General features: G+C 37.8%; 1 protein-coding gene across 3 annotated transcripts in view; it reads right to left on the bottom strand.

The window, feature by feature from the left end:
- Nucleotides 1-22,344, bottom strand: part of LOC140322815 (venom factor-like) — a 107,434-nt gene that overhangs the window by 62,539 nt on the left and 22,551 nt on the right. The window contains exons 9-10 of one of the 3 annotated variants that reach the window (XM_072399426.1): nucleotides 21,475-21,595; nucleotides 20,573-20,688 (exon numbers count right to left, since the gene is read on the bottom strand). The exons of the other annotated variants lie outside the window; for them this stretch is intronic. Coding sequence (XP_072255527.1) covers nucleotides 20,573-20,688; nucleotides 21,475-21,595 — 237 coding nt within the window. The remainder of the gene's footprint in view (nucleotides 1-20,572; nucleotides 20,689-21,474; nucleotides 21,596-22,344) is intronic. 3 annotated transcript variants of the gene reach the window in all.

Here is a 22,344-nt window from a genome sequence, read left to right as displayed (position 1 = left end):
GTATCTCTCGCCATCAACATGGGATTTAATCAGCCAACGTGCAACAGAATCTGCCAGCTCATACTCCTCTAGTTGCAGGAGAGTCAGGAGAGCATACGATGTGGCCTCCAAAGAAATGAATCTGCCGTGTGCTTGTGAATACCATAGTTTGCTATTTGAGTCATCCCAGGACGATTTGCCTAGAATAAAAGAAAATTTATTGCTGCTGGTTTAAAAGGTAAATTATACATAAAATGTACAGTTCGAAGCCCAAATCTAAATTTTTGAGTGTGGGGACCAAAGTCAACAGGCTGACCTTCTTCTATGCTCATACTCTATAAGTCAATGGGAGTGCAAAATTACCCAAAAGTTCTCATACTGGTTTAATAATGTTGGTGGCATGAGTTTAGCTCCCAGGGTGGAGCGTATAATAAAGTTGGAGAGGAGTCACTGCATTAATGAAGAATATAGGCAAGATTGAAGTCCTTCCTTGGAAAACATGGATTGTAAATTAATAAATAGGTAGGAGGGTTGACCTGATGTCATAATTGGTTCTTGCATTTCTATAATGATGTGAGGCCATGCTTTGCACCATTGTCCTGCAAGTCCAGGGATGGAGGCAGAGCCTTGATATCCTTTGCTCCAAACAAGAGAGCCAACTGTTGTTAAGCTCCATTTACCCAGGAAGAAGAGCAGTGCTCAGTGGTAAGTCCATGGAGGTTCAGCACCAGAGATCTAGTTACAAAACATGGAAATTGAAGGATTTTGCCTAAGCTAGAGGCTAACTAATGTTCCAAGTTAAAAAAATGTGATCAGGCAGGGCATAAAGGAACAGGAGGTCTCCTTTCTGCAATAATTATTCTTACCTGCCTGATCACTTCCATGAACTGTGAGAAACACTGAGCGGCACACCCTAGCTTTTGTCCTAGGCTGAAACAAAGGACTTCTCCACTCTATCTATATAACAACGTCTAAATATCCAGTGACCGAAATAAAGAGAAACCTCATTAGCCGCCAGTGTTATTATTTCTAGAGGTTCCCCACAATAGTAAACCTTGACTTTGTTTAGTTCAGGTCTACTTTAAGATTGGGTATAGACATGTATGTACAGAAGTGCCCAAGGTAGATTACTAGGGACCTAGACAAATGTATAGACATTTGAGAGAGTATATAATCAATGTCTGATGGTTTCTATCAATCACACAAATTATTCTTTGTAGATCAATTACCTGTTGCTGCAGACATTAGTTTAGTTGAATCATGTAGCTTCCCAGCCCGAGCCAATGCATAGGAAGTTATCGCTATTGAATGTGGTCTGGTCAATTTTCCATAATGATCTGATATGTAGCGCACGGCCTTGTCAATACTGAGCTGCACGTTCTAGACAGTGGTCAATACAGAGGTTTTAGTAAGATATGATGTTTTTTTCTTATACAGCTGGAGATATTTGACCATAACTCAATGGTATAAGGATTATTTCTTTACTATCCACTTACATTGACATGATTGGTACAGAATTTTTGACTCTCTAGCAAAGCAATGGTGACAAAAGCTGTAATAGCAACATCTGGATCTGCAGAGCCGGCCAGTCCACCCTAAAAGATAGAAGGAAAAATGCACTGAAGTATAATGTTTACAAGACTTTATATGCAACACTAGCAGATTGAAAAGTAAGCTACATGCAGCATATTATAACAGGGTATCGATGACCATCATCAAACAGTCTGAGTAGGGGCTGAAACGAGGTAGTATGGGGAAAACTCTATGACAGTGGGATGATGTGGTTGACAAGTGATAAACTTTGACCTGGGATGGTTAGGGAAATAGGTGACCAAAATGTTATTCACCCTGTTAGTCTCCCTGTGGGAGATGGCTGGGGCCAGTGAGGAGCTGTAAGGAGACCTTCACATAATTGCATTGTGGTAACACGTTATTACTAGTTAGCACATTGCGTGGTAGCATTCATTTCATGCACTGGTATAGTGCAATTCATTCTGACTACTTCCCCAAAGTACCTTCATCAAAGCGCTGTGTTGTACCAAAGGACATTGCACTGTTATGTACTATGGTGCTGAAAATAGTACATGTCCCTTTGCTCCCATTGTAAAAACCAGCTCCCACCTGATTAGTAATCTTGCTAAACTTGTTAGACCCATTGGGATACTCCCTACTTTTTACCTTGGCAGTGGTATCTCATTCTAAAGTTTGCCTTATTGGGTATTCAGACAATGTAAAAACAACTGGCAAAGGGTTTTCTTATCCATCCATCTAAAATTGTAAGCTGTACCTGGTATTGTCCAATGACCTTACCCTTGAGTACTGTGCACCAATGGAGAAATTTTCTTGGAACATCCCATCTGGTTTTTGCATGGATATTACCAACCATTTGACAGAGCTACATAGAACATTATCTTCAATGTGGATCATTTCTTTAGCCATTGCGAAGATTTTGACAATGTATGCCGTAAGCCTGCGATGCAAAAATTAATAAAGATGCCAATTTTGTATACAATAATGGACAAATATTAAATACTCTATTGTAGTAAATAATTATTTTTTTAGTTAGAATTTGGAGGCATTACACATTTTATCAATAACTTTATTCCCAAAAGGTTATTTTGCTTCTTTCAATAAGTGACATTTTTTTTTTTATTGCAGTCCACACTAGGTCAGCCAGACCCCTAGACTAGTCACAGAATACTTTTTTTGTCGCCCACCAAACTACTAATGGCAGCCCATGAATACAGAATTAACCAAAAAGCTGTCCTGCTGCTGCCTTTATAACTTAGTAAATGAGCCTGCATTTACCAGGTTCCACGGGTTGATCCCGGCAAAGCGGTGTATGATCCAGATCCATCTTTTGAGCGGTGGGTTAGCTGAGTGGCATAACCTGAAATAAAATGGAAAAGACAGACTTAGGAAAGGATAAAAAATAATAAATGATAAAGGAATTATAGCTATATATAGAGTATCTGGGCATGTGGCCCATCTTCAGACTAGGTCTAAAGCTTCCTCACCATTCTGCTGACCTCCAACTGCAAAAATCCTATGGAAGTCAAATGACAACATCTTCCAGTGCTTTTATCCTTGTTTTGTGGCAACATAGAGAAGAGCAATCTATAGGGCACCATTGACATGCCATAATTGCTCCCTGAAAAGCTAACAGAAGCTAAGGAAACCAGTCATTAAATGCACACCCAGTTGGTTTGGGTGACCGGTCTCTTTAACAGGAAATGATGCTGCCACAACTGTTAGCAGGTAAAATTTCCTAATAAATAAGAGCTATGTGACTGTACAAAAAAATTAGTAATCAGCAAAATATAAAATTTGTGATTTTAGAAAACCAGAAACCTTTGGGTGCCTTAGATGCAATACAACATATTTTATATTCGACAATGAAAGAGTGAAGAAAATGATTATGTGGCACTTTTAGTTTCCTGTTAGCATTCTGAGCTCCTACACTTGTTCACCATCACCTGAGTACAAGTCCCACTTTCTCATGTAGACTTTTCACTGTAATATATGATTCTTGAAAAAGTAGTCTGGAATCCAATATTCTTCCTACTTTAGGTGTCAAATAAGCACATCTGATTGATTCTTCCACTGGCCTAATTCAGAGTTAATGTAGTCCAGTGTTCAGACTAATTTGGTCTTTGGTTCCATTCATTATTTGCATTCATGTGTACAATTTTGGTTTCAGTTAAGCATCAAGTAAACCTTTTGCCTTACCAGCATATACAAAGCACAGGTTCACTGATATGCTGGCCACAGTCTTTCATCAAATCTCTAAAAATAACTATAATTCCGAAATTTATAATCAATTCATGAAAAACTTTATAGTAAAAGTAAGACTTAACCTTTCCTGCCACCAAACCATAAACATAAAATATATAAAATGGGAATTTGCATTTCTTTTAAATATGTTCCACAGTGGACGTAGGAGGCAGAGATTCTATCTTCAATCCCACTCATTGGCTGACAACACATCCATTCCCCTTTGTAAGCTTTTTCAGTATTTCATAGACTTGAAATAATTATAATATATAAATGGAAAATTATTTTATGATTAAGCTCACTAATATAACAATGAAAATCTAATTTGATTTACCACTCTGCATGTTACTTAAGGCTTCTGCTCTACGGTGAAGTCCAACTCTGTCCCACTGGTTAGTTTTGTCCAAAAAATGGGTGGCGATGACAAGGGGTGCCAATTTCAACATATTTTGCTCGGCACAACCAGTTGGTACAATGATCATATAATTTAGATTGGAGCCATCAATTGATTTCTCGACAAAATCAGCAACTGGAGATCCTAAAATAAGAGAAAAAACACAATATATAAACAATTTCTTAAATTATAGAGTTCCTCCTAAATGTGAACAATATCCTTATTCATAGGGCCCTATACCATACTAGTTTACATTCCTTCTCAACATGGTGTGGGGGTCCATTGGTAAAGGTAACAGGCACTCTTACCCAAACAAAGGAATGTGGGGAATTGTTGAAGGGATTTACTGTGGAATAAAAGTGTGACCAACCAGATGTTTCCCCCCTGGGGTACTGTACAGAAGTAAAAGGGGTTAAATGTCAATGACCAGAGTACTTCTACAAAAAGTCCTTTATAGAAGTTAATAAACAAACACTAGCTGAACTTAAAAATGAAGGTTAGGTACTTAGAGGTAGATCACAGCAAAATATACCATGGTGTAATAGTGAACCAAGTAAAAAAGTTTCTTATTGAATAAATAAACAAGTTAAAGTTGTTCTTGTTAGACATCTAACCTTGTATATTAATGAGAAGCGAAACCTCCGAATTTGGAGTAATCCTCTTGTTCCTGAGTGATGGGACATTCACTAACTGCTCTCCACCTACAAGAACAAAGATGAAATGAGATTGTATAATAGACCTTATATTAACCATATTAGAGGCAGTTCATGGTATGGGCTACTGCTTAACAATTGGAGCCCAACTCCAGAGAAAGATGAAAGCTAAATCTTGTGTAGGTTTTTTTTGTCTTTGGAAGCTTTACACTCCCTCCTTGCCTTGGTGGTCTTTTCCTCACCCAAATAAATTACTAATACAAGGTTGTTAAAAATGAACAGAGGACAGCATTTTTAAGCTGCAAAGACCAACTACTGGCCAGGAACGCATTGAACTGCACAGAAGACTTAATAGAGCACTGTTTCTCAGCCATGGAACCATAGGGTTCCTCCAGATGTTCCATGAGAAATGAGTAGTTGGTAACTCCAAAATCAGATTAAGTGATACGGCTTAACTTTTTGGCTATCTATAATTGTGACATGTTTCCCACTGGCCAGCAATTGAGGAGGCATTCTTCTCAATGACCACCACACTAATAAAACTGTGGATGTAGTAATTATAGCAGTTCCCTGAAGACCTTAAAATTGTTTAAAGGGTTCCTCCATCTCTAGAAACACTGGCAAAGAGAAAGCGAGAGTGAGGTCAAATGGGCTGAACATTAATAAACAGAAGGTCCGTCACCAGACCACAAGAGCAAATCAAAGAGCAAGTTCAGGAACAGAGCCAAGCCAACCAAGAGAGCAAAGAAAGATAGCAAATCTTCCCTGTAAGTAAATTGGAAACAAGAAATTAAAGCATCTTTGATAAGATCAATGAAGGTCATTCTGAATTCACTACTTGGAAACAATGTGTTTCACCAGTAACACAGGAAAACTCTTCAATAAGATAAGGAGTTTGTCCTTGTAATAAAGTCAGATCCTGATCTGCAGAAATGATGGCAGAAAAAAAGGTTGGCACACAAAAAGGTTTCCACAGAGTGAAGTTTGGGATCCTTGGGGTAAAGCCCAAATGCCTATATCCAGTCTTCATGAAGAAGGTACTCCAACTCTCACCTAGAGAATGCTCACCTCCTAGAAACTGGTTTAAAAGAATGAAAACTGTTGTCTATGGGGAACTCTTTCAAATCACATGCACAAGGTGTTAATGTGCAATACAACCTACATGGTAAATTGTTCAGATGCTCTTACAATCTTGTATAGAAATGAGTTTAAGGCAAAAACTAGGCTTGGCTTGTTAAGCATCTGAGTAGGAGTATTCTCTAAGCCACAGATTAAGTTGCTATAAGTGGACATCCTTAGTTAGTAAATTTCACTATCATGTATAAAATGGTAGATTACTTTTTAGCACTTACTTCTGCCTCTGGGTTCTGGCTCCAGCACCTCAGACAGTAAAGTAACCACTTTACGAACTCCTTCAGGCTGGAAAAAAAAGGAATGTAAAAATTGGACAAAAACTGAAGCAAATTTGGAAAAAAAAAGGCCATATAGTTTTTGTTTGTGGGATTGATGACCTTACATTTTTTGCTGGCCCATCCTAATTATTGTATATATGAGAGTATAAACAGAGATTTTACTGAAATTGATAGTAAAAAAGCAACCTGGTTTACACTTTAGTCACACCACTAAATTTTGCTGGGTTCTTATGTTTTGTGTGTAACAAACTCTTGTTATGCAATTTATTATTTAGGTGCTTGTTCCGCGTTTACACATCTACTGGTGGCCAACAATAAAACACTAATAATCATTTAAGAGAAAATGTTCCATCATGACCGACTTTAAAGTAAAAAATATAGTATATACAGCCTATATATATATATATATATATATATATGGGGGGGGGGCGATACAGGGGGGACGAGACAGCAGCTGGGAAGGATACATTTTGATACATTTGGACCATAAGACGCAGGGACTTTTTCCCCCCACTTCCGAAAAATACGGTATATATATATATAAATATATATATATATATATATATATATATATACAGAGTCCATGTGACTTTGTGTGTAATTTTGTAATGATTACTGATTACTGGCTTTTCTATTGGTTACTGTTTTAAATATTGACAGTAATGGTTGTATTCTGTGAAAAACTCCTCGAACTTCCGATGGGTCCCTGAGATTTCGGCACAAACTGATGTTGCGAAACCATTGGAAGATCGCGGAAATCATTACGATCCCTAGCACTAGAGATTAATTAATTTCTAGTGCCCAGGGATCACAGTGGATGGCCAGGGCTGCAATCATTCTTGCAGCCCTAGGAATCCTCCTGTATGTGATCCTCGGGACTAGAGGTTAATAAACCTCTAGTTCCGGGTAACGCAGTGGTAAGTACATCCCGGTGACCGTGGGAACTAAACTGCAGATAAACTCCCTGTTTAGTTCCCCCGGTGACCGTGGGAACTAAACTGCAGATGAACTCCCAATGGAGAAACTCCATTGAGAGTTCATCTGCAGTCATAGCTGATTGGAGGCACTCGCGTACCTCCTCCAATCAGCTGTGACTGCAAAGTTCCCACGGTCACTGGGCTGTACTTACCAGCCCGGTGACCGTGGGAACTGAACTGCAGATGAACTCTCAATGGAGACATTCATTAGGATCATAGTGGATCCCGTGTGCGATCCCCGGCACTAGAGGTTAAAAGGGGACAAGTTTCCCCATTCAAAACCTATAGTGCTCTCTGCACTAGGGGTTTCGGCACTGCATTCATTGATCAGCACAACCCACAATCTTTTTTTTAATTTTTTCAAATTTGATTTTCTTTGGCAAATTTACCCTGACCGGTCTTGCTTACAATTTCTGTAAGCTTGAACGGGCAAATTCACTGCAAGATCGAGTTTTAAAAACTCACTCGCTCATCTCTATTCCAAAGCCCCTACAACCATCCATATTTGTTTTGGAGAGAGGGTAGGCAGGATCAATGATAACACGTTCCAAGAGAAAAAATTGAAAAGGGCATGTTTTTGGAAATTAAGGCATGCATAGGAAAAAGTGTGAAAGTCAGCAAGTGTTAATTTTCATTAGATATTAGCTCATTGGTTCACAAACTACAATGGGCTTTCATTCAGTTGGTACAGTTCTATTTACAACTTTCTATTGATAACATTTTTCATCCATTGCTCTTATTAACAACCTATTGGGATTCATAAAAACAATTATGATTTCATCAATCTGCATTAAATGCATAGAAAGCAACCGCTTTCACTTACCACGACTTTCAACTTTTTCCTTACTCCATCGGACACAAATCTTCCGAAGACTGAGGCCATCACCTCCACATCATGCATACCAACAGTAAGAGGAACAATGACAAATGAGACGGAGTGAGATGAAAGTTTTTTAACTGTGATCACTTGAGTATACTTTCTTGAAGGTGTGGAAAGGCTGCAGAATTGTGGGTTGTATGTTAGAGTCACTCGCACCTGGAAAATAAATATATACATGTGTGAAGTGTTGCTGCTTGCCTTATGTCCATCTGATGGACAATATTCAGCACAGTTGCTAATTAGGCAGCTACACACCAATCAGTAGTGCTTAACTTGCGTGTCAGAAATATTTAAGAGGGCACTTGAAAATGAGAGACCCAAACCAAGGTAAGTATTGAGAAAGACTGGCTTTAGGGCAAATCCTATCTAGATGATGAGACAAAATGTCCAAACAAATGGTCCCACACCTATAGGCTTCCTCAGGGGAGAGGAGACTAAAGATGGATAAAGGCCAAAGGTAACAAGGATTTCTGGGGTATAAGCAAAGATATATACAGGACTTGAGAAAAGTGATGTGTATACTTAGTATTCAAGTTACAAATTAGCATTATTAAATAAATACTATATATACATTTCCTTTCTCACGCGAAACCATATATATATATATTAGCTAGTACCTAAGACACCCTTGTTACCTTTAGCCTCCTTGAGTCTCCGTCTCCCCTGAGGAAGCCTACAGGAGTGAGGCCATTTGTACAGGAAGTCCCCGAGTTAAGGACATCTGACATATGGACTCCGACATAAGGACATCCGACATATGGACATCCGACATATGGGCTTCTCTGCACTTTCCTACTTGTTTGTGTGCAAGACAGATGCTTCGTAAGGGGGGGGGGCAGTTCGCATGACTTGCAGAAGAAATCTTGCTGTTCTGCAAGCTCTTGTAACTCTTTAATGGCCAAGACTAACTCTGCAGTTGTTTCATTTTGCATATTAAAGCACAGCTTGCTCCAGAAGTTAATGACTAGGCTCCATAAAGTTTTTTTTTCCTTGTTTGTGATTAACTCACAAGTTTCACATTTGATTGTTTGTAATTATGTATTAATCAAATATGTAAAAATGCATCATTAGGATTTAAAAAATATTTGTGAGCCCCAAACCTCTTTTCTTTACACTTTATTTCAAACAGTGAGGATTTTACACAGTAGCTGACACCACGCTGCCTAATAAAATATTGAGACAAACATCTGTCCTAATCGCATTTAATAAAATAATGTACCTGTTCCGACTTACATACAAATTCAACTTAAGAACAAACCTACAGTCCCTATCTAGTATGTAACCAACAAACAACATTCAGATTGTCTAGTCTGTTGCCTTCCTTGACATCCTAACTGCAGATGTCCCCACATTTCCTGTCTGGTATACCTGCTCAACAAGATGTTAGAAGTAAAGATAGAAGTAAAAACCTATCACTGGCTTTAAATCTTCCCAATCTATCCACAAAACGATTAGATGTATATTTAAATGGAAACAAAGAACAAATAATATCAATAGCCTTTTAGAAAGTTTAGAAATTTAGCCCAATTGAAGGCAGTTCTGTACATGTTAATGAACAACTAGATTACAACAACAAAATGTTGGGTCACATAAATTGTTATTGTTGGTTAATACTGTGGTAAGGTGTTTTTGAACATATCCCCGAAATATACAAATTTTTAAATGTAGTTTTTTTCCTAATCAATATTTCGGTAATTGAACATTTACCTTGAGTGGAACATCTTCATAGTTGTAGATCACGGCCCGAATTCCAACCTGTTCATTCCTTACCACTGAATAGGGTAACCGCAGGTCAATAAAGAAACTCTTAAAGGCTTGAATCTCCAATGGCTTGGCTACACAGATTCCTGTTCATTGATAGAGGATAAGAATAGTTAGGTGTCTAGGACAAATCTCTCATGGAATTTACACTTCTGTTGTCAACTGTAGCCATCTGAAAGAGTATCAACTAGAACTTGGAGAATAGCAAACAATTATGTCAGGAACTTCTATGTGAGGAGAAAATTAGGAGAAAAGAATAATGCAAACATTATTTGTTAACGCTCCCCAGGACTGAAGAAGATAGACTATCATGGGAAAACCTAGGTGATCAAGCAAACCTATTTTTTTCCAATAGGATAAAGTAAGATGATGTATGGGATTCTGTGCCTTGCTGCAACATGTGGGTCATACTAAGTGGCCTAAATGGATTAAAATTGGAAAATGTTAATGTAATCCACTGTAATCAGCCTCCAGACACTCCAATGAATCTAAACTTTTTTATTGGACATGGGGACAATATGGGCCTAATTTTTAAAGCTCTCCAAGGTTGGAGAAGGTACGCTTCCATCAGTAAACCTGGGTGAACCAGTAAACCTGGAATCAATCCACAGCAAATCCTCTTCATCTGTCCTCCTTAGATAGGGTAACCCTGAGGGCTGCGACCAGGTGATACCTAGCTGAAAAGAGCCCGGTGGTCTCTAAGGCTAAATGCCTTGGTGAAGTGAGGCCTACATGGGTAAAGGTAACAAAGGTATAAGCAAATAAGTAAATATATATATATATATATATATATATATATATATATATATATATATGACTCGTTAGAACTTTTGTTCAAACAAGTCCTATATATATCGTTGCTCATACCTGAGACCCCCCTTTTGGGTGTACTAGTGAAGACCAGGTATAACAAATGGCCGCACAACCAACGTGTTTCGTCAGCAGGGTTTTTTAGGCAAAGACTCAAGACCAGGTGTCACCCAGACGTCACCCCTTGAGTGACCACATTCTACCTGCCTTAGTGGACCTTTACACCAAAGAATCTTGTCAGTGGCCCCTAATGGATGGCTGTCCTTTCTGATGCAGAGTCTGCATAGTTTGTAGGGCTTTTGGCAGGGCTCTCAAAAAGGATAGCATTCTGGCCACCACATTCTTCAAATTGGCCATCAGTATAATTATTAATATTATTATATTTTATATCATTTAACAACAAACCTTCATGCCTACAATTTAGCAGGAGTTCCCTGAGCCCTAAAATTTATTCTAGGTTTTTAAAGAAATTCTTCTAAATTAAAAGAATTGGGGGTCAACTGGGGGATCCCACAAATGCTGAGAAGAACTGTTTCGGAACCTGTTACACATATCAGATTTTTCTGTGAAAGAATTGTAACTGGTGTTCTACCTATTCAGGAAGGTGAAGGAGAATACACACATCTATATATACAAAATAATTATTAGAAATAGAATCCAGCAAAATTGTCAAATTTGAAAGTGTCTATTACCTTTATTTTGTGATAAGCTCACAGCCAGCACTTCCCATGTGGTGATTGAATCTTTTAGGAATTTATTAGTTAGAGTCTGCGTAGAAACACTGATGAAAGATGAATAAGTTAAAAGGAAAAGTATTCATTCCGACTTATTGTGACATTGGGCCTAACGTATTAAAGCTCTTCAAGACTGAAAAGTTTAGAAAAGAAAGACTATCGTAGGAGGACCTGGTGATCCATCAAACCTGGAATGGATCTGGTGCAGTTTGAAAACATTTACCAAAGAATAAAATTGTTAGCCAGGTTCCCCCTCTGATAGCCAGTCTTCCCGTCCAGACCAGCCTTGGAGAGCTTTAATAAATCAAGCTCATTGATTACATGGGTGAAAGAGAAACCTTATAAATAAAGATAAAAAAAAAGTTTAAAGGGCTATTTTGTTGGCTGGCAGGACTAATGGATGTTAAATCTTTTGCAGTGCAGTTTCTTATATGTAAAATAATCTTAAGTCTGCTCTCAGCTGGTAGATCACTTTACTTGTGTGGTGTTCTCACCACAGTGTTTACAGTGTTGGTGTTCTCACATATTAGAATATCATTAGAGGTACTGTAATTGAGAATCATGTAGGCTCAGGTATGTGCACGTATCCCTGCGAATGGCATATCTGTACACATATATGCACAGACATACATAATTGTCAACGGATCTGGTGCCAGGTGGGCTTTTTAAACTCGTTCATCCCACCAGGCTTGGACAACAAGAATTGGCCAAACCATTTGAATTAGAATTTCATCAATTTCCATTAATGTACAGTTGTACATTTGTACCTAATAAGTAGCCACTGAGTGTATAGCCATCTGAGTTTGCTTTTCATAGATTTTGTTGGCTTAGAAGGTGCTAAGATATATGTTTATAATTAACTTCTTCCCTCTCTCATTGTGCGCCTACCCATAGAGCCTAGTTCGTTAACGCTCTCTAGGACTGGAGTGACTCCAGGTTTGTTGGAAGAAGATGTGTTCTTTTTTAAGGAATATTTCCAGCCCATTTCAAATGACTAAGATACAATAAAATAATTTACATAAAGATGTGAAATATCAAATATTAAACATTCTGAGATCAAACACACAAGGTACTTGTTGCTCTCTTTATCTAGAAACATTGAGCTCTATTTATAAAATAGGGAGTTGAACATTCCATCAAACATTCCCTGGTGGGAATCCGTCAGCATTCCACGAGGTATGCTTGAGGGAATGTCATATTTCCTGATATATAAATAGAGCCCATTGACTTTATTACAGGGGTCTGACATTCCATAACTTATTAATTCCTATTGCAACAACTACCTCCTACCTTTACAATGAAGGTGTCCTTTCTGGTCACCGAGGGGACTCATGGACTATGAAATATTAGTTGACAAGTCTTCATAATAAAATCATGAAAAGTCAGGCCCTGGTAGCTAAAACTTTATTTGGCTCATAAAGATGACATCTTGTGGTGTCTGTTCTTAGACTACATCTTTTCAATTTTCAGGTAATACTCCACTGCACCTGAAGCGTTAAGTACTCACCCATTAGCATCGGGTGCCTGTGTAATTTTGATAACATTCCACAACCAGCTCTCTGGAAACTCACTTCGGACCTCAATGTCTCCTTCATTCATGTAATTACCTTCATGATCACCTTACAAGGAAGAAGGAGAATTAAGTCTTACAAATACCAGATTATCCATGGCCTGGACTGTTTCTTTAGTCAAAAATGTGTTTTTAGATGTCTATAGAGTATAGAACGGTTTAAGTCCCATGCATAATAAAGGAATACAACTCATCCTTTAGCTGACATCCCAATAAGGTAAGATACAGGTAAAGATAAATACTTGTCAAGCACTGACCACTGTATAAATTCTTTTAGAATTTAAAACTCCAATTCACAATTAATCTGTGGTTTCCACCAGAATTTGCTTTGTGTTTGCTTCTTGGCACTACAACCAAATTCCTATAATAATTTAAATTATACCTAATTCTTTTGTTATTGCATTGTTATAGCTATCAGTCCTTCAATAACTTAATAGTCAACTGTTTAATCAACCACTGCTGTGTTTCCTAATCAGGGTTCTTCCTGGGATTGCGAAGGCTTGTTGCAGAGCAATGAGCAATTTGTGGCTCCCAGGTCAGTTTAGGTGACACCAATGATGTTTTTGGCTATCTGTAAGGGTGATGTTCTTCCCCCTGGCCAGCAATGTAGAAGGCATTTCCCACTGATCAATACACTAATATAATGTGAGCTGTGGTTATGGTAAATATAGGTGGGGTTCCCTAAACCCATGAAAGTTATTTCAAAGAGTTCCTATGGTGAAAAGGTCATGAAACACTTATCTACTGTTACTTACTCCTCTCCAAGCCATCTTCTAATTCCTTCTCGATCTTGATTTTCAGCTCAATGAATTTGCAGCAGTCCAGGAATACTTCCATACATTTTTCTCCCAGTTGGATATGCTTGGCACGACGCTCACAACTGTGACCCATAGGATTGCTGCCCATACCATCATGGCAACACTGCCTTTCCAGCTTCTCATTGAATTTCATTTCTGAAAAAAGGGAGGAAATAAATGTAAAGTCTTACTCTAGGCAACTTTGGGGATGAGCTGACTTACTCCACCAGAGACTTCACTTAAGCTATGAAGACATGAATAGAAGTCTGTAGATTTATATGGGCATAATGCACATGACTGGCCTCCTGTCTTGGGAATAATGACTTAACAATTAGGTAACACGTTACTGGATTTAGCATCTCCTTCCTCAGGGACAACAATACCATAACATCTACTATTAATTGTGCAACACTGGCTGAGGAACATACAGTATAATATAACTATCTAAGTCATATGATTTTGGCTCACAGGGAGTCAGCATTATCATATATTTTCAATGAACAAGGTCTAGCCCTGAATGTAATAAGTTGGCACCAACAGCGGGGTAATTTTACTAACCTCTGGAAATGTATTACAGGAATGGCTGGTCAAAATGAAAAATACTTTAGCAAATGATACAGTATGTAAGGTAATGTAAACAGAACATAGAAATAGTTGTATGCGTGAAGTTCAATATGCCTTTTATAAACTTACCTTTTTTGGTTTTCATTTCAATCAGTGTTGCTGATGACCTGCGCTTGCGGCTTTTGCTGTCTCCACATGATGGCTCTGTATAAATGAAGAAATTACATCAGCTTCAACAAAGATAATAGAAGAACTTTTACAAAAATTATCCAACCAGTATATCACGAGGTTTGGGGTCTGGATTCCCTGTGCACAAAGCAAACAAGGGAAAACTCCACCATGACTACGCTCCAGTAGTTAGTAAAACATATCAGAGGGGAGCATGAGTGAAGTTCCTCTGTTTTTGTTGGACGAATAACATCTATGCAACTAATTAGCTGTATGCAGCTTCACTACTTGTATGTAGACACGATTGTTGAAGTGAGGTAACCCAGTAGTGCCCAGCACCCATGGCTTAAAAGAATAAGACACATGACCTCTAAATGGCACCAAATATATGTAAATTAGGTAACCTATACAAACATTTGGCCTTTTGCCTTTTAATAGATTTAGACTTCTGACCAAATAAAGACAGGGCTGGATAAGTTTGTTGTGGAGGAACACATTTGAGGTCAACTGGAATGTTGACTGAGTACCAAGTCTAGCTCCCACTTGAGAACAAATAATCACAAAAATACTCCAAAATCTGGAGGCAATCCTTCCAAATAGAGGGGGGACTGTAAGAGTTGCCAAAATGGAACAACTCCATAATAAACCCCATCATTTTAAAATAAGATGTCCAAAAAGCTCATATAGGAATGATGGTGGCAAGTAATGCTGTTTTGTATTGAAAAGAAAAAGAGAAAGAAGGGCAAGGCATATTACAAGGTCTGGTTTATCAATGTTCATGGCTTGTGCCTGAACTCAATATTTTTGGATGTGCCAGAATTTACTTCGAAAAGAACGCAAAAGCTAACTAAAAATGTTTTTTAAGAGAACCAAGAATGGAGTTTTGGGATTATGTTGATTAGACTATCAAAACACCAGTAATCAGAATAGGCTAAAGTATTAAAGAGATCAATACCTGTATTGATATTGGGGGTCAGGTAAGTTAAGGTTATGGTTTAAAGCAATATATTGGACATACCTGATCTTTGTCTTGTGTCCATTCCAAAATTTGTTTGTACAGCAAGTCCAGCATCAAAGAACACATCCATGTTATTAGCACCGCTTCCTGGTGTGCAACCGATATCAGATTTCTCCACAACGTCCCATACCTGAGTGATGGAAACACATAGATAAACTCATTTCTTTATAGCTTGGGTGGAAGTCTAAATCTATTAAAAGGCAAATGACTAAAGGTTTGTATAATTTAACTAATAAAAGTCACTTTAAACCCAAACACCAACCATTTTTTTATAGGTTTAGCAGGTGAAAATTCAAATCCTCTGTTGGCCTCTTTTTGCTGTCCTATTGGGGAGATTTTCTCTTAACCCCTGTTTTTGTGTCACGTGTAAAAGTATTGGGAAGGGTGTTGGAATAGAGAAGCTAGGGCACCATAGGAGCTCTGACGATTCTAACATTCTACTTAAAAACGTGTTTTTGTTTTTCCCACTGTCTATATTTAAAAGATTTCTCACCAAATTTTGTCCATGTAGAAAGTGATGGGAAACCTTCTCAAAATTGATATGGGCTACAACTACAACCTGACCAAAACTCATAACTATTTCACAGGTTACACCAGCGTTGCTCAACCAGGGTTCCTCCAGAGGTTGTTTGAGGTTTCTTGAGCAATGGTCAGTTTGTAACTTTCAGGTCAGTTTTAATGACACCAATTATGTTTTTGGCCATCTGTAAGGATTACATTCTTCTCACTGACCAACAATGCAAAAGAAATTCTTCCTAATGACCACCACATTCATATAATGTGAGTTGGGTTATAGAAGGGGTTCCCTAAAGATCTGAAGGGTTTCTCCATGTTAACAAGCTCAAGAAACATTGGGTTACACTATCCACAAATTGATAAACTTCATGGCTTGTGATGAGCTCTCCAAAGCCATTTTTTGGTCCTTTCTTTGCACAAACTTCCACTTTTGAATGTGTGGTCCTAGGTGTTCCTAAATGTTGAGATGTGGTTTACTGCACCACAAGGGATTATGGGATATATCTAGTTCCCTAACAACACCCACAATACAACTGTGTTTAACCATGGTTGAAATGTATCCTCATTCAAGTCAATGGAAGGCATTGGCCATTCAACGCTAAATGGAAAAAATAAGTAATAAAGAACGAAATCAACAAAACCACTACACAATCTATTTAATACCAAACGAGGGAAAAAAATAGAAAAAACTACTTGATTATTAAGAAAGGGTGCATATTACTGTCCTTACCTTACTCTGTGTTATCCTATTTTTGCTGTTTAATACAAAGACGCCTTTATCTACAGCCACCAATCCGACGTGAGAACCGGGATCTGCTTTCAGTGTTAGTGTTATCGGCTTTGTTGGTTCTGTAACCTTCTTATCGCTGTCCACAACTAGCTGGATTTAGGTTTCAAAAAGGAAAAGAAGAAATTATTTAACAATTTCCTTTTTATTAGTATATTCACATCACTTGAGACCTAATTTAAGACTAGGTCCAAAGCATCAAATAGATATATTTGAACTCATATGGGTCAAGTGACCCATTATTACCAACTCAAAAGTATAACACTATAAAAATAGCCTTTTTCTGTCACTAGAACAGGTGTTCCTATTGTAAGTATTACTTTTACCCAAAATCACATTTAAAGATTGTTAGTAAATTATGAATTACCCAGGTTCCCTGGCATAGTCAATTTTTATACAATTATTATATATTTGTCTGCTTTTCAACAAAAATGTCACTTTCTATTCAAAAAGTCCACCTTACCGTTCCCATACATTCATCAACCACATCCACCCAGAGGGAATCTGACACAATCTCTTTTCCAATGATATAGTAGGCTACGATTCGGAAGGAAGGGATTAAGTCTGGTGTGATAATCAGGGTCTTAGTGACAAGGGATTGTCCCTGTTCCCGCTTTTGTCTGTCCACATTTATTATCCTGCCTTTGCTGAGGATCTGTAAAAAGAAAAAATAATAATAAATAATAATATATAATATATATACATATTTGTTACAATTTATGATGGATCATGTCAATCATCTGCAAGAATAAATCCTGACAAATCACAGTATAGATTTTGTGTTAATGGGAATTTCAAAACAAAAGAAACCATCAAAAATATTAAAGTAGGTTGATGCAGTTTAGAAGGAGGTCAAATGCAGGACAGAGACAGCTGCCAGTGGACTACAAAGGATCTTATAAATTTCACAAACTGAATGTATCCAAAAAAAAGCTACATTTGATTAATACACACTCAAAGACTTACAACAAAAGGAAGATCTGTACTAAACTGCATAATTTGTTTCATTATCATTATAATTTGTTAGGAAAACTGTGCTTTACAACCCAGTACTTTGTCTAGATTGAGATGAAGCCATCAGTTCGCTGACGGAAAGAAGCAATTCTTCATTCTCCTCTTATTTACACATTTTTTTCCAGTCTTGCTCTTTCAACCAGTCCTCCACCTCCTCCTCCCCAAAACCCTGGTATTGAAACAAAGGGAAGCATTGTAATCCCTTCTTTTACAGGCATTTGTGAGGAGGTTGTGTCTATAGGGTAGTCTGCTTCTTCATTTGCTTCTTTTTAAGCTCTCCAAGGCTCAACTTCCTGAGCAAGAACAACCACCCACTTGGGTGGGACTTATCAATAAAAATTTTTGATATAGGTATATGTCACAGTACCCTTTACTGTCCTATGGGAACAAATCTATGCAAGGTTTCAAACCTCAAACAAAACCATACATATGCATATAACACAGGTCCATTCCCATCCAGTCTTTCGAAAGATATGACAACTACTGCTAACCTCAATCCACAGATGCCAGAATGGGGTATAAGAATTTTGTTTATCATGTTTTGAAGCTTACCAGAAATGTAAAATGCTTTATTTGGTTTTGGTCTGCAGCATTGCCAGTCAGTATATTAAAGTTTATGAAAATCTGTTTTCCGGGCTGTGCCACATTGGAACCAACAGTGATATGCAGATAGTTCCCCTGTCCACTGTGTGGTTGGTAGGCAGTTATGGTGGTTTCCCCGCTAGCTTGACGTGTGTCTTGTAGTCCCTCAATGGCTGTCTTTACCTGTATAAAAAGCAAGTTTATTGGTTGGGAGAAGTGATATTATGGGTAAAATGATGGGATATGGGTGATTTCACAACTCAATGCAACATTCAAATTAAGGTCCAGCCCCCAAGGACTACGTACGCTGGGTGACGATAAATGCTTTCACTGTTAGCAGCTCATGTTTTCAATTGCATAGATTTTACTGGGGTCAATCCTTCCAGCCTATTTAGAAGAGATGTTACTTATTGGAAGGTTAAGGTATGTACATTTTTGGTAAAGTAATATAACTGCCCAAATGTTTCCAGCTAATGTTTAACCATTCACCTTGTTTTAAATGAAAAGGATGACTCCAGAATTTTTGCAGTAAGTTCAACACCAAGTTTTCTACACAGAGTATTTAAATATTCATTTAAATAAGGTCACTACATATTACCCATTAACATACTTTATCAGTCACTGTCCAAGAATGAGAATTAAGATCAAATTCAAATCTTTATAAATGGCCTGGCAACCTAGTTAAATGGAAGCCATTGGACTCCAAAAGTTGAGTTTTGGAATCTTGATCTTTGTGCCTCTATGTATATACTATCCTATTGCATGTTGTACTTCAGAAAATCGAATACACTTTTTCCTTCTGAAAATATAACCTGCTATCTATATATGTATATATTAGGTACCTAGCATTTGCTTATTCCATCATTTCAAGTAATTTGTACAGCCTGTGGGCTCTTATACACAGAACAACCTCTTAGTGTACATTGTATGTATTTATTGTTGTATTTGCTACACAAAAGGACAGTATAAACAAACTATTAATGCATACGGGTGTGCATATTAATATCCAATTGCAGTACCTCCACGAGCTTTACTCTACTATGACGAGGAGGTTTTCCTCAGGACTTACCTTTATTTGCAAAGGTTTCCTATCGGAAGCAGTGTTTACTACCAATTTAGCTGTTCCATCTTCTTGAGTAATACCTTTGCTCTCTCCAGGGATGACCACTACTGGGATGCCATTGGCTGGTGAGCCATCTGGGTTTTTAACCAACACCTAAGAGTAAAAGGAGAAAACATTATTATTGGTTCATTTACCCTAAGTGGAAATGTAAGGAGGTAAAGAAAGAACAAGAGGATGCAGAGTGTTAGATCATCTTCATGGTAACAAATTGGCAACCCTGTCATAATCTTGTTTGTCTTTTATTGCTTATTCCTTCTTTCTTGAAGCTATGACTTCAATTCCTTATGTGAGCTTACAAGTCACCATATTGAGCCTAAAATCTCAATTCAGTAAAACTTGGTCAACCTCAAATACCCTCAGGTACACCTAAGTATCTTGTCCCATAGGATACCCAACATGTACCTGTGAGTAAGTAGTAATAGACAAATTGTAGTGCACATGAATTGAACATAAAAATCCCACAAATGATGTTCCATAAGCTTCTATTTCAGATAATAAAGGAAATCAGGCAAGAAAAAGAAATGCCTATCAAGCTTTTCTGGCACAACCACAAAATGATGCACGAGACAGTGCTCATGTGTATACATATAATTGAAAATAGCCACCATTACTGCAAAGAGAAGGGATGATGGTAGGATGTCACATAACAAGACTGCACTGAAGACAGCTTAAGAAAGGAAAATTACAGTGGTGGGGCTATCGAGTCTGGAGTACAGTTTTATTGTTTCCCTTCCTAATTTGCAACTTAGCCTTTTTCTCACATTTTTTTATGTAAAGGAACGTATTTTCTTCTGGGATGCCCTGAATTGGCAAAGAACATGTTCTCCTAAAGGGAGAGACCATATTTATGTATAAAAAATCGATAATAAAACAGAAATTAATGTATGTTATTTAGAGTTATTGTTTGTTTGTAGCCTGAAACCAACAAACCAACCGACCAAGTAACCAGTCAACCAAGTCTTCCTCTGCCCTGGACCAAATGTTACACTTCTAAGTAGGCAAATGAAGAAGGCATATACAAATATTTGATAAATTCATAAAAGATATTGAAAATATTACCATAAGATTGAAGGGCATTCCGGGTTTGAAGTATTTAGATGTCCTGGTTAAAAGGATTTTATATGCAGACTTAACAATATGAATGTTGTCCAGTTCAGCATCCACCCAGTCACTTCCTGCAATATACATATTTAGATAAGTAGCACGCCAGTCTGTTGCCAAAAATGACATCAACTATTTTTTTTCCTAAGGCCTGCCAACTCAAAGTTGTATTTTAGGGCCCTGATTTCTTACACAACTCAGCAGATAAAATAGTAAAATTAAAACATACAGAAGACGGTTAACATCAGGCCTTCCAAAAGAATGAAGGAGGTTTAAAGTATGTAGCCTCCTTCCCTTTAGCAAAACTAGACCATTGTCTGCCTCCAGTAGTTTCAAGGGCCATCGCTGAAGGAAAGAGCCTCATCCCCACAACGTGACCCCAGTGTTTTGAAGTTTATGGGTAGGCAGCGTACAGGAATCTGGAAGTCCCCTTTAATAGAAGGGCTCCCAGATATCTGTCCCTTAACCTGGGAATGAGTACAGTGGTATTTGGGTTTAAATCAGTTCTAGAAATATTGACAATGCACATTAGAGAAAGTTTCCTTATTATTCTTCTTTACCTAATATTTACCTTTGCAGGATCCATCGATTATGAAATGTCTAAATAAGGGATCTCAGAAAAATCCACCCATCATCGGCTCTACAATGACAGGAGCTCCACCCAGCTGGATCGGCTTAACACATGCTCACTTGGTCTATTGTTAACTATTTTTTGCAAGTGTTTGGAATGGTAAACTACTGAAAACCGCTTGCAAAACCAGTCGGAAAGTAGCCTTTGTAACTTCCTTGTGCTCAAAACTGATATCTATAAAATTTATATCTCCCTTCTAAGCTGACTTTTGTAAACTAATTTGTCTAACCTGTATCTGTGATGACGGTGGTTGACACATGCAGTCTGCAATCTAAAAGATCCTCAGGTTTATTGACAGCTTTCAGAACGTCTGCTTTCAGCAAGGCAGCTCTTCCCGTTCCATCATCTATCTAGGTGAAATTTAGAGACAATCGATGTTAACAGCATAGGCAACAATAACATTTGAGGAGTTTCCGCTGTGCAAATTGTCAAAAATAAATGGTGTTTCAAGTCACGAATCAAACATTGTATTGGACTTTAGCCTTTCCTGGGAATCAACACTGGACTCATTTTATTATTTACATTCCTATGTTCCGGAAGTGAGAGAGTTCAATGGCCAGACACAACATTTTGGAAAAGGCAGATGGGACAGGGGATTGATTTGAATATTTGCACTCAAAGTAATACATTGATTTCTGCTTTCCTATGAAATGTTGTTCCCCCTCACCACCCATTCAACTGAATTTTAGAAGCTCATCTAATAAAAGAAAGTGCAATGTGAAAAAAGCAATAACCAATTACAAAATTATTGAAACTAAACTCTAGGCAAGAAGATGTCAAAGGTATGGGAGTGATTTACTTTTCTATTTGTATTTCTGACTACGGGGTCAAGATATTTACACAGCACAACCCTGTCTAGTCGGGTAACAAACCTGAATTGTTTGTTCTGCAGTTAAGGAGCATGTACTGGTAGCGAGTTAAAAACTTATACCAAAGCATGAATACACAAAGAACACACAGAATTGGAGGACGTTTTAGTTGGGATCATAATTTGCAAGCAAGGATTAGTGAAGGGCAAACTAAGCCAGCGAGGGTTTACCATGGCTTCAGATAATGTTGCAGTGCCCACTAATTAAATTATGGTTCCATGGTTCCTCTT

This window comes from Pyxicephalus adspersus, chromosome 2 (assembly GCF_032062135.1).
Source record: "Pyxicephalus adspersus chromosome 2, UCB_Pads_2.0, whole genome shotgun sequence".
In the NCBI taxonomy this organism is placed as follows: domain Eukaryota; kingdom Metazoa; phylum Chordata; class Amphibia; order Anura; family Pyxicephalidae; genus Pyxicephalus; species Pyxicephalus adspersus.
This window is presented reverse-complemented; position numbering and strand designations above follow the sequence as displayed.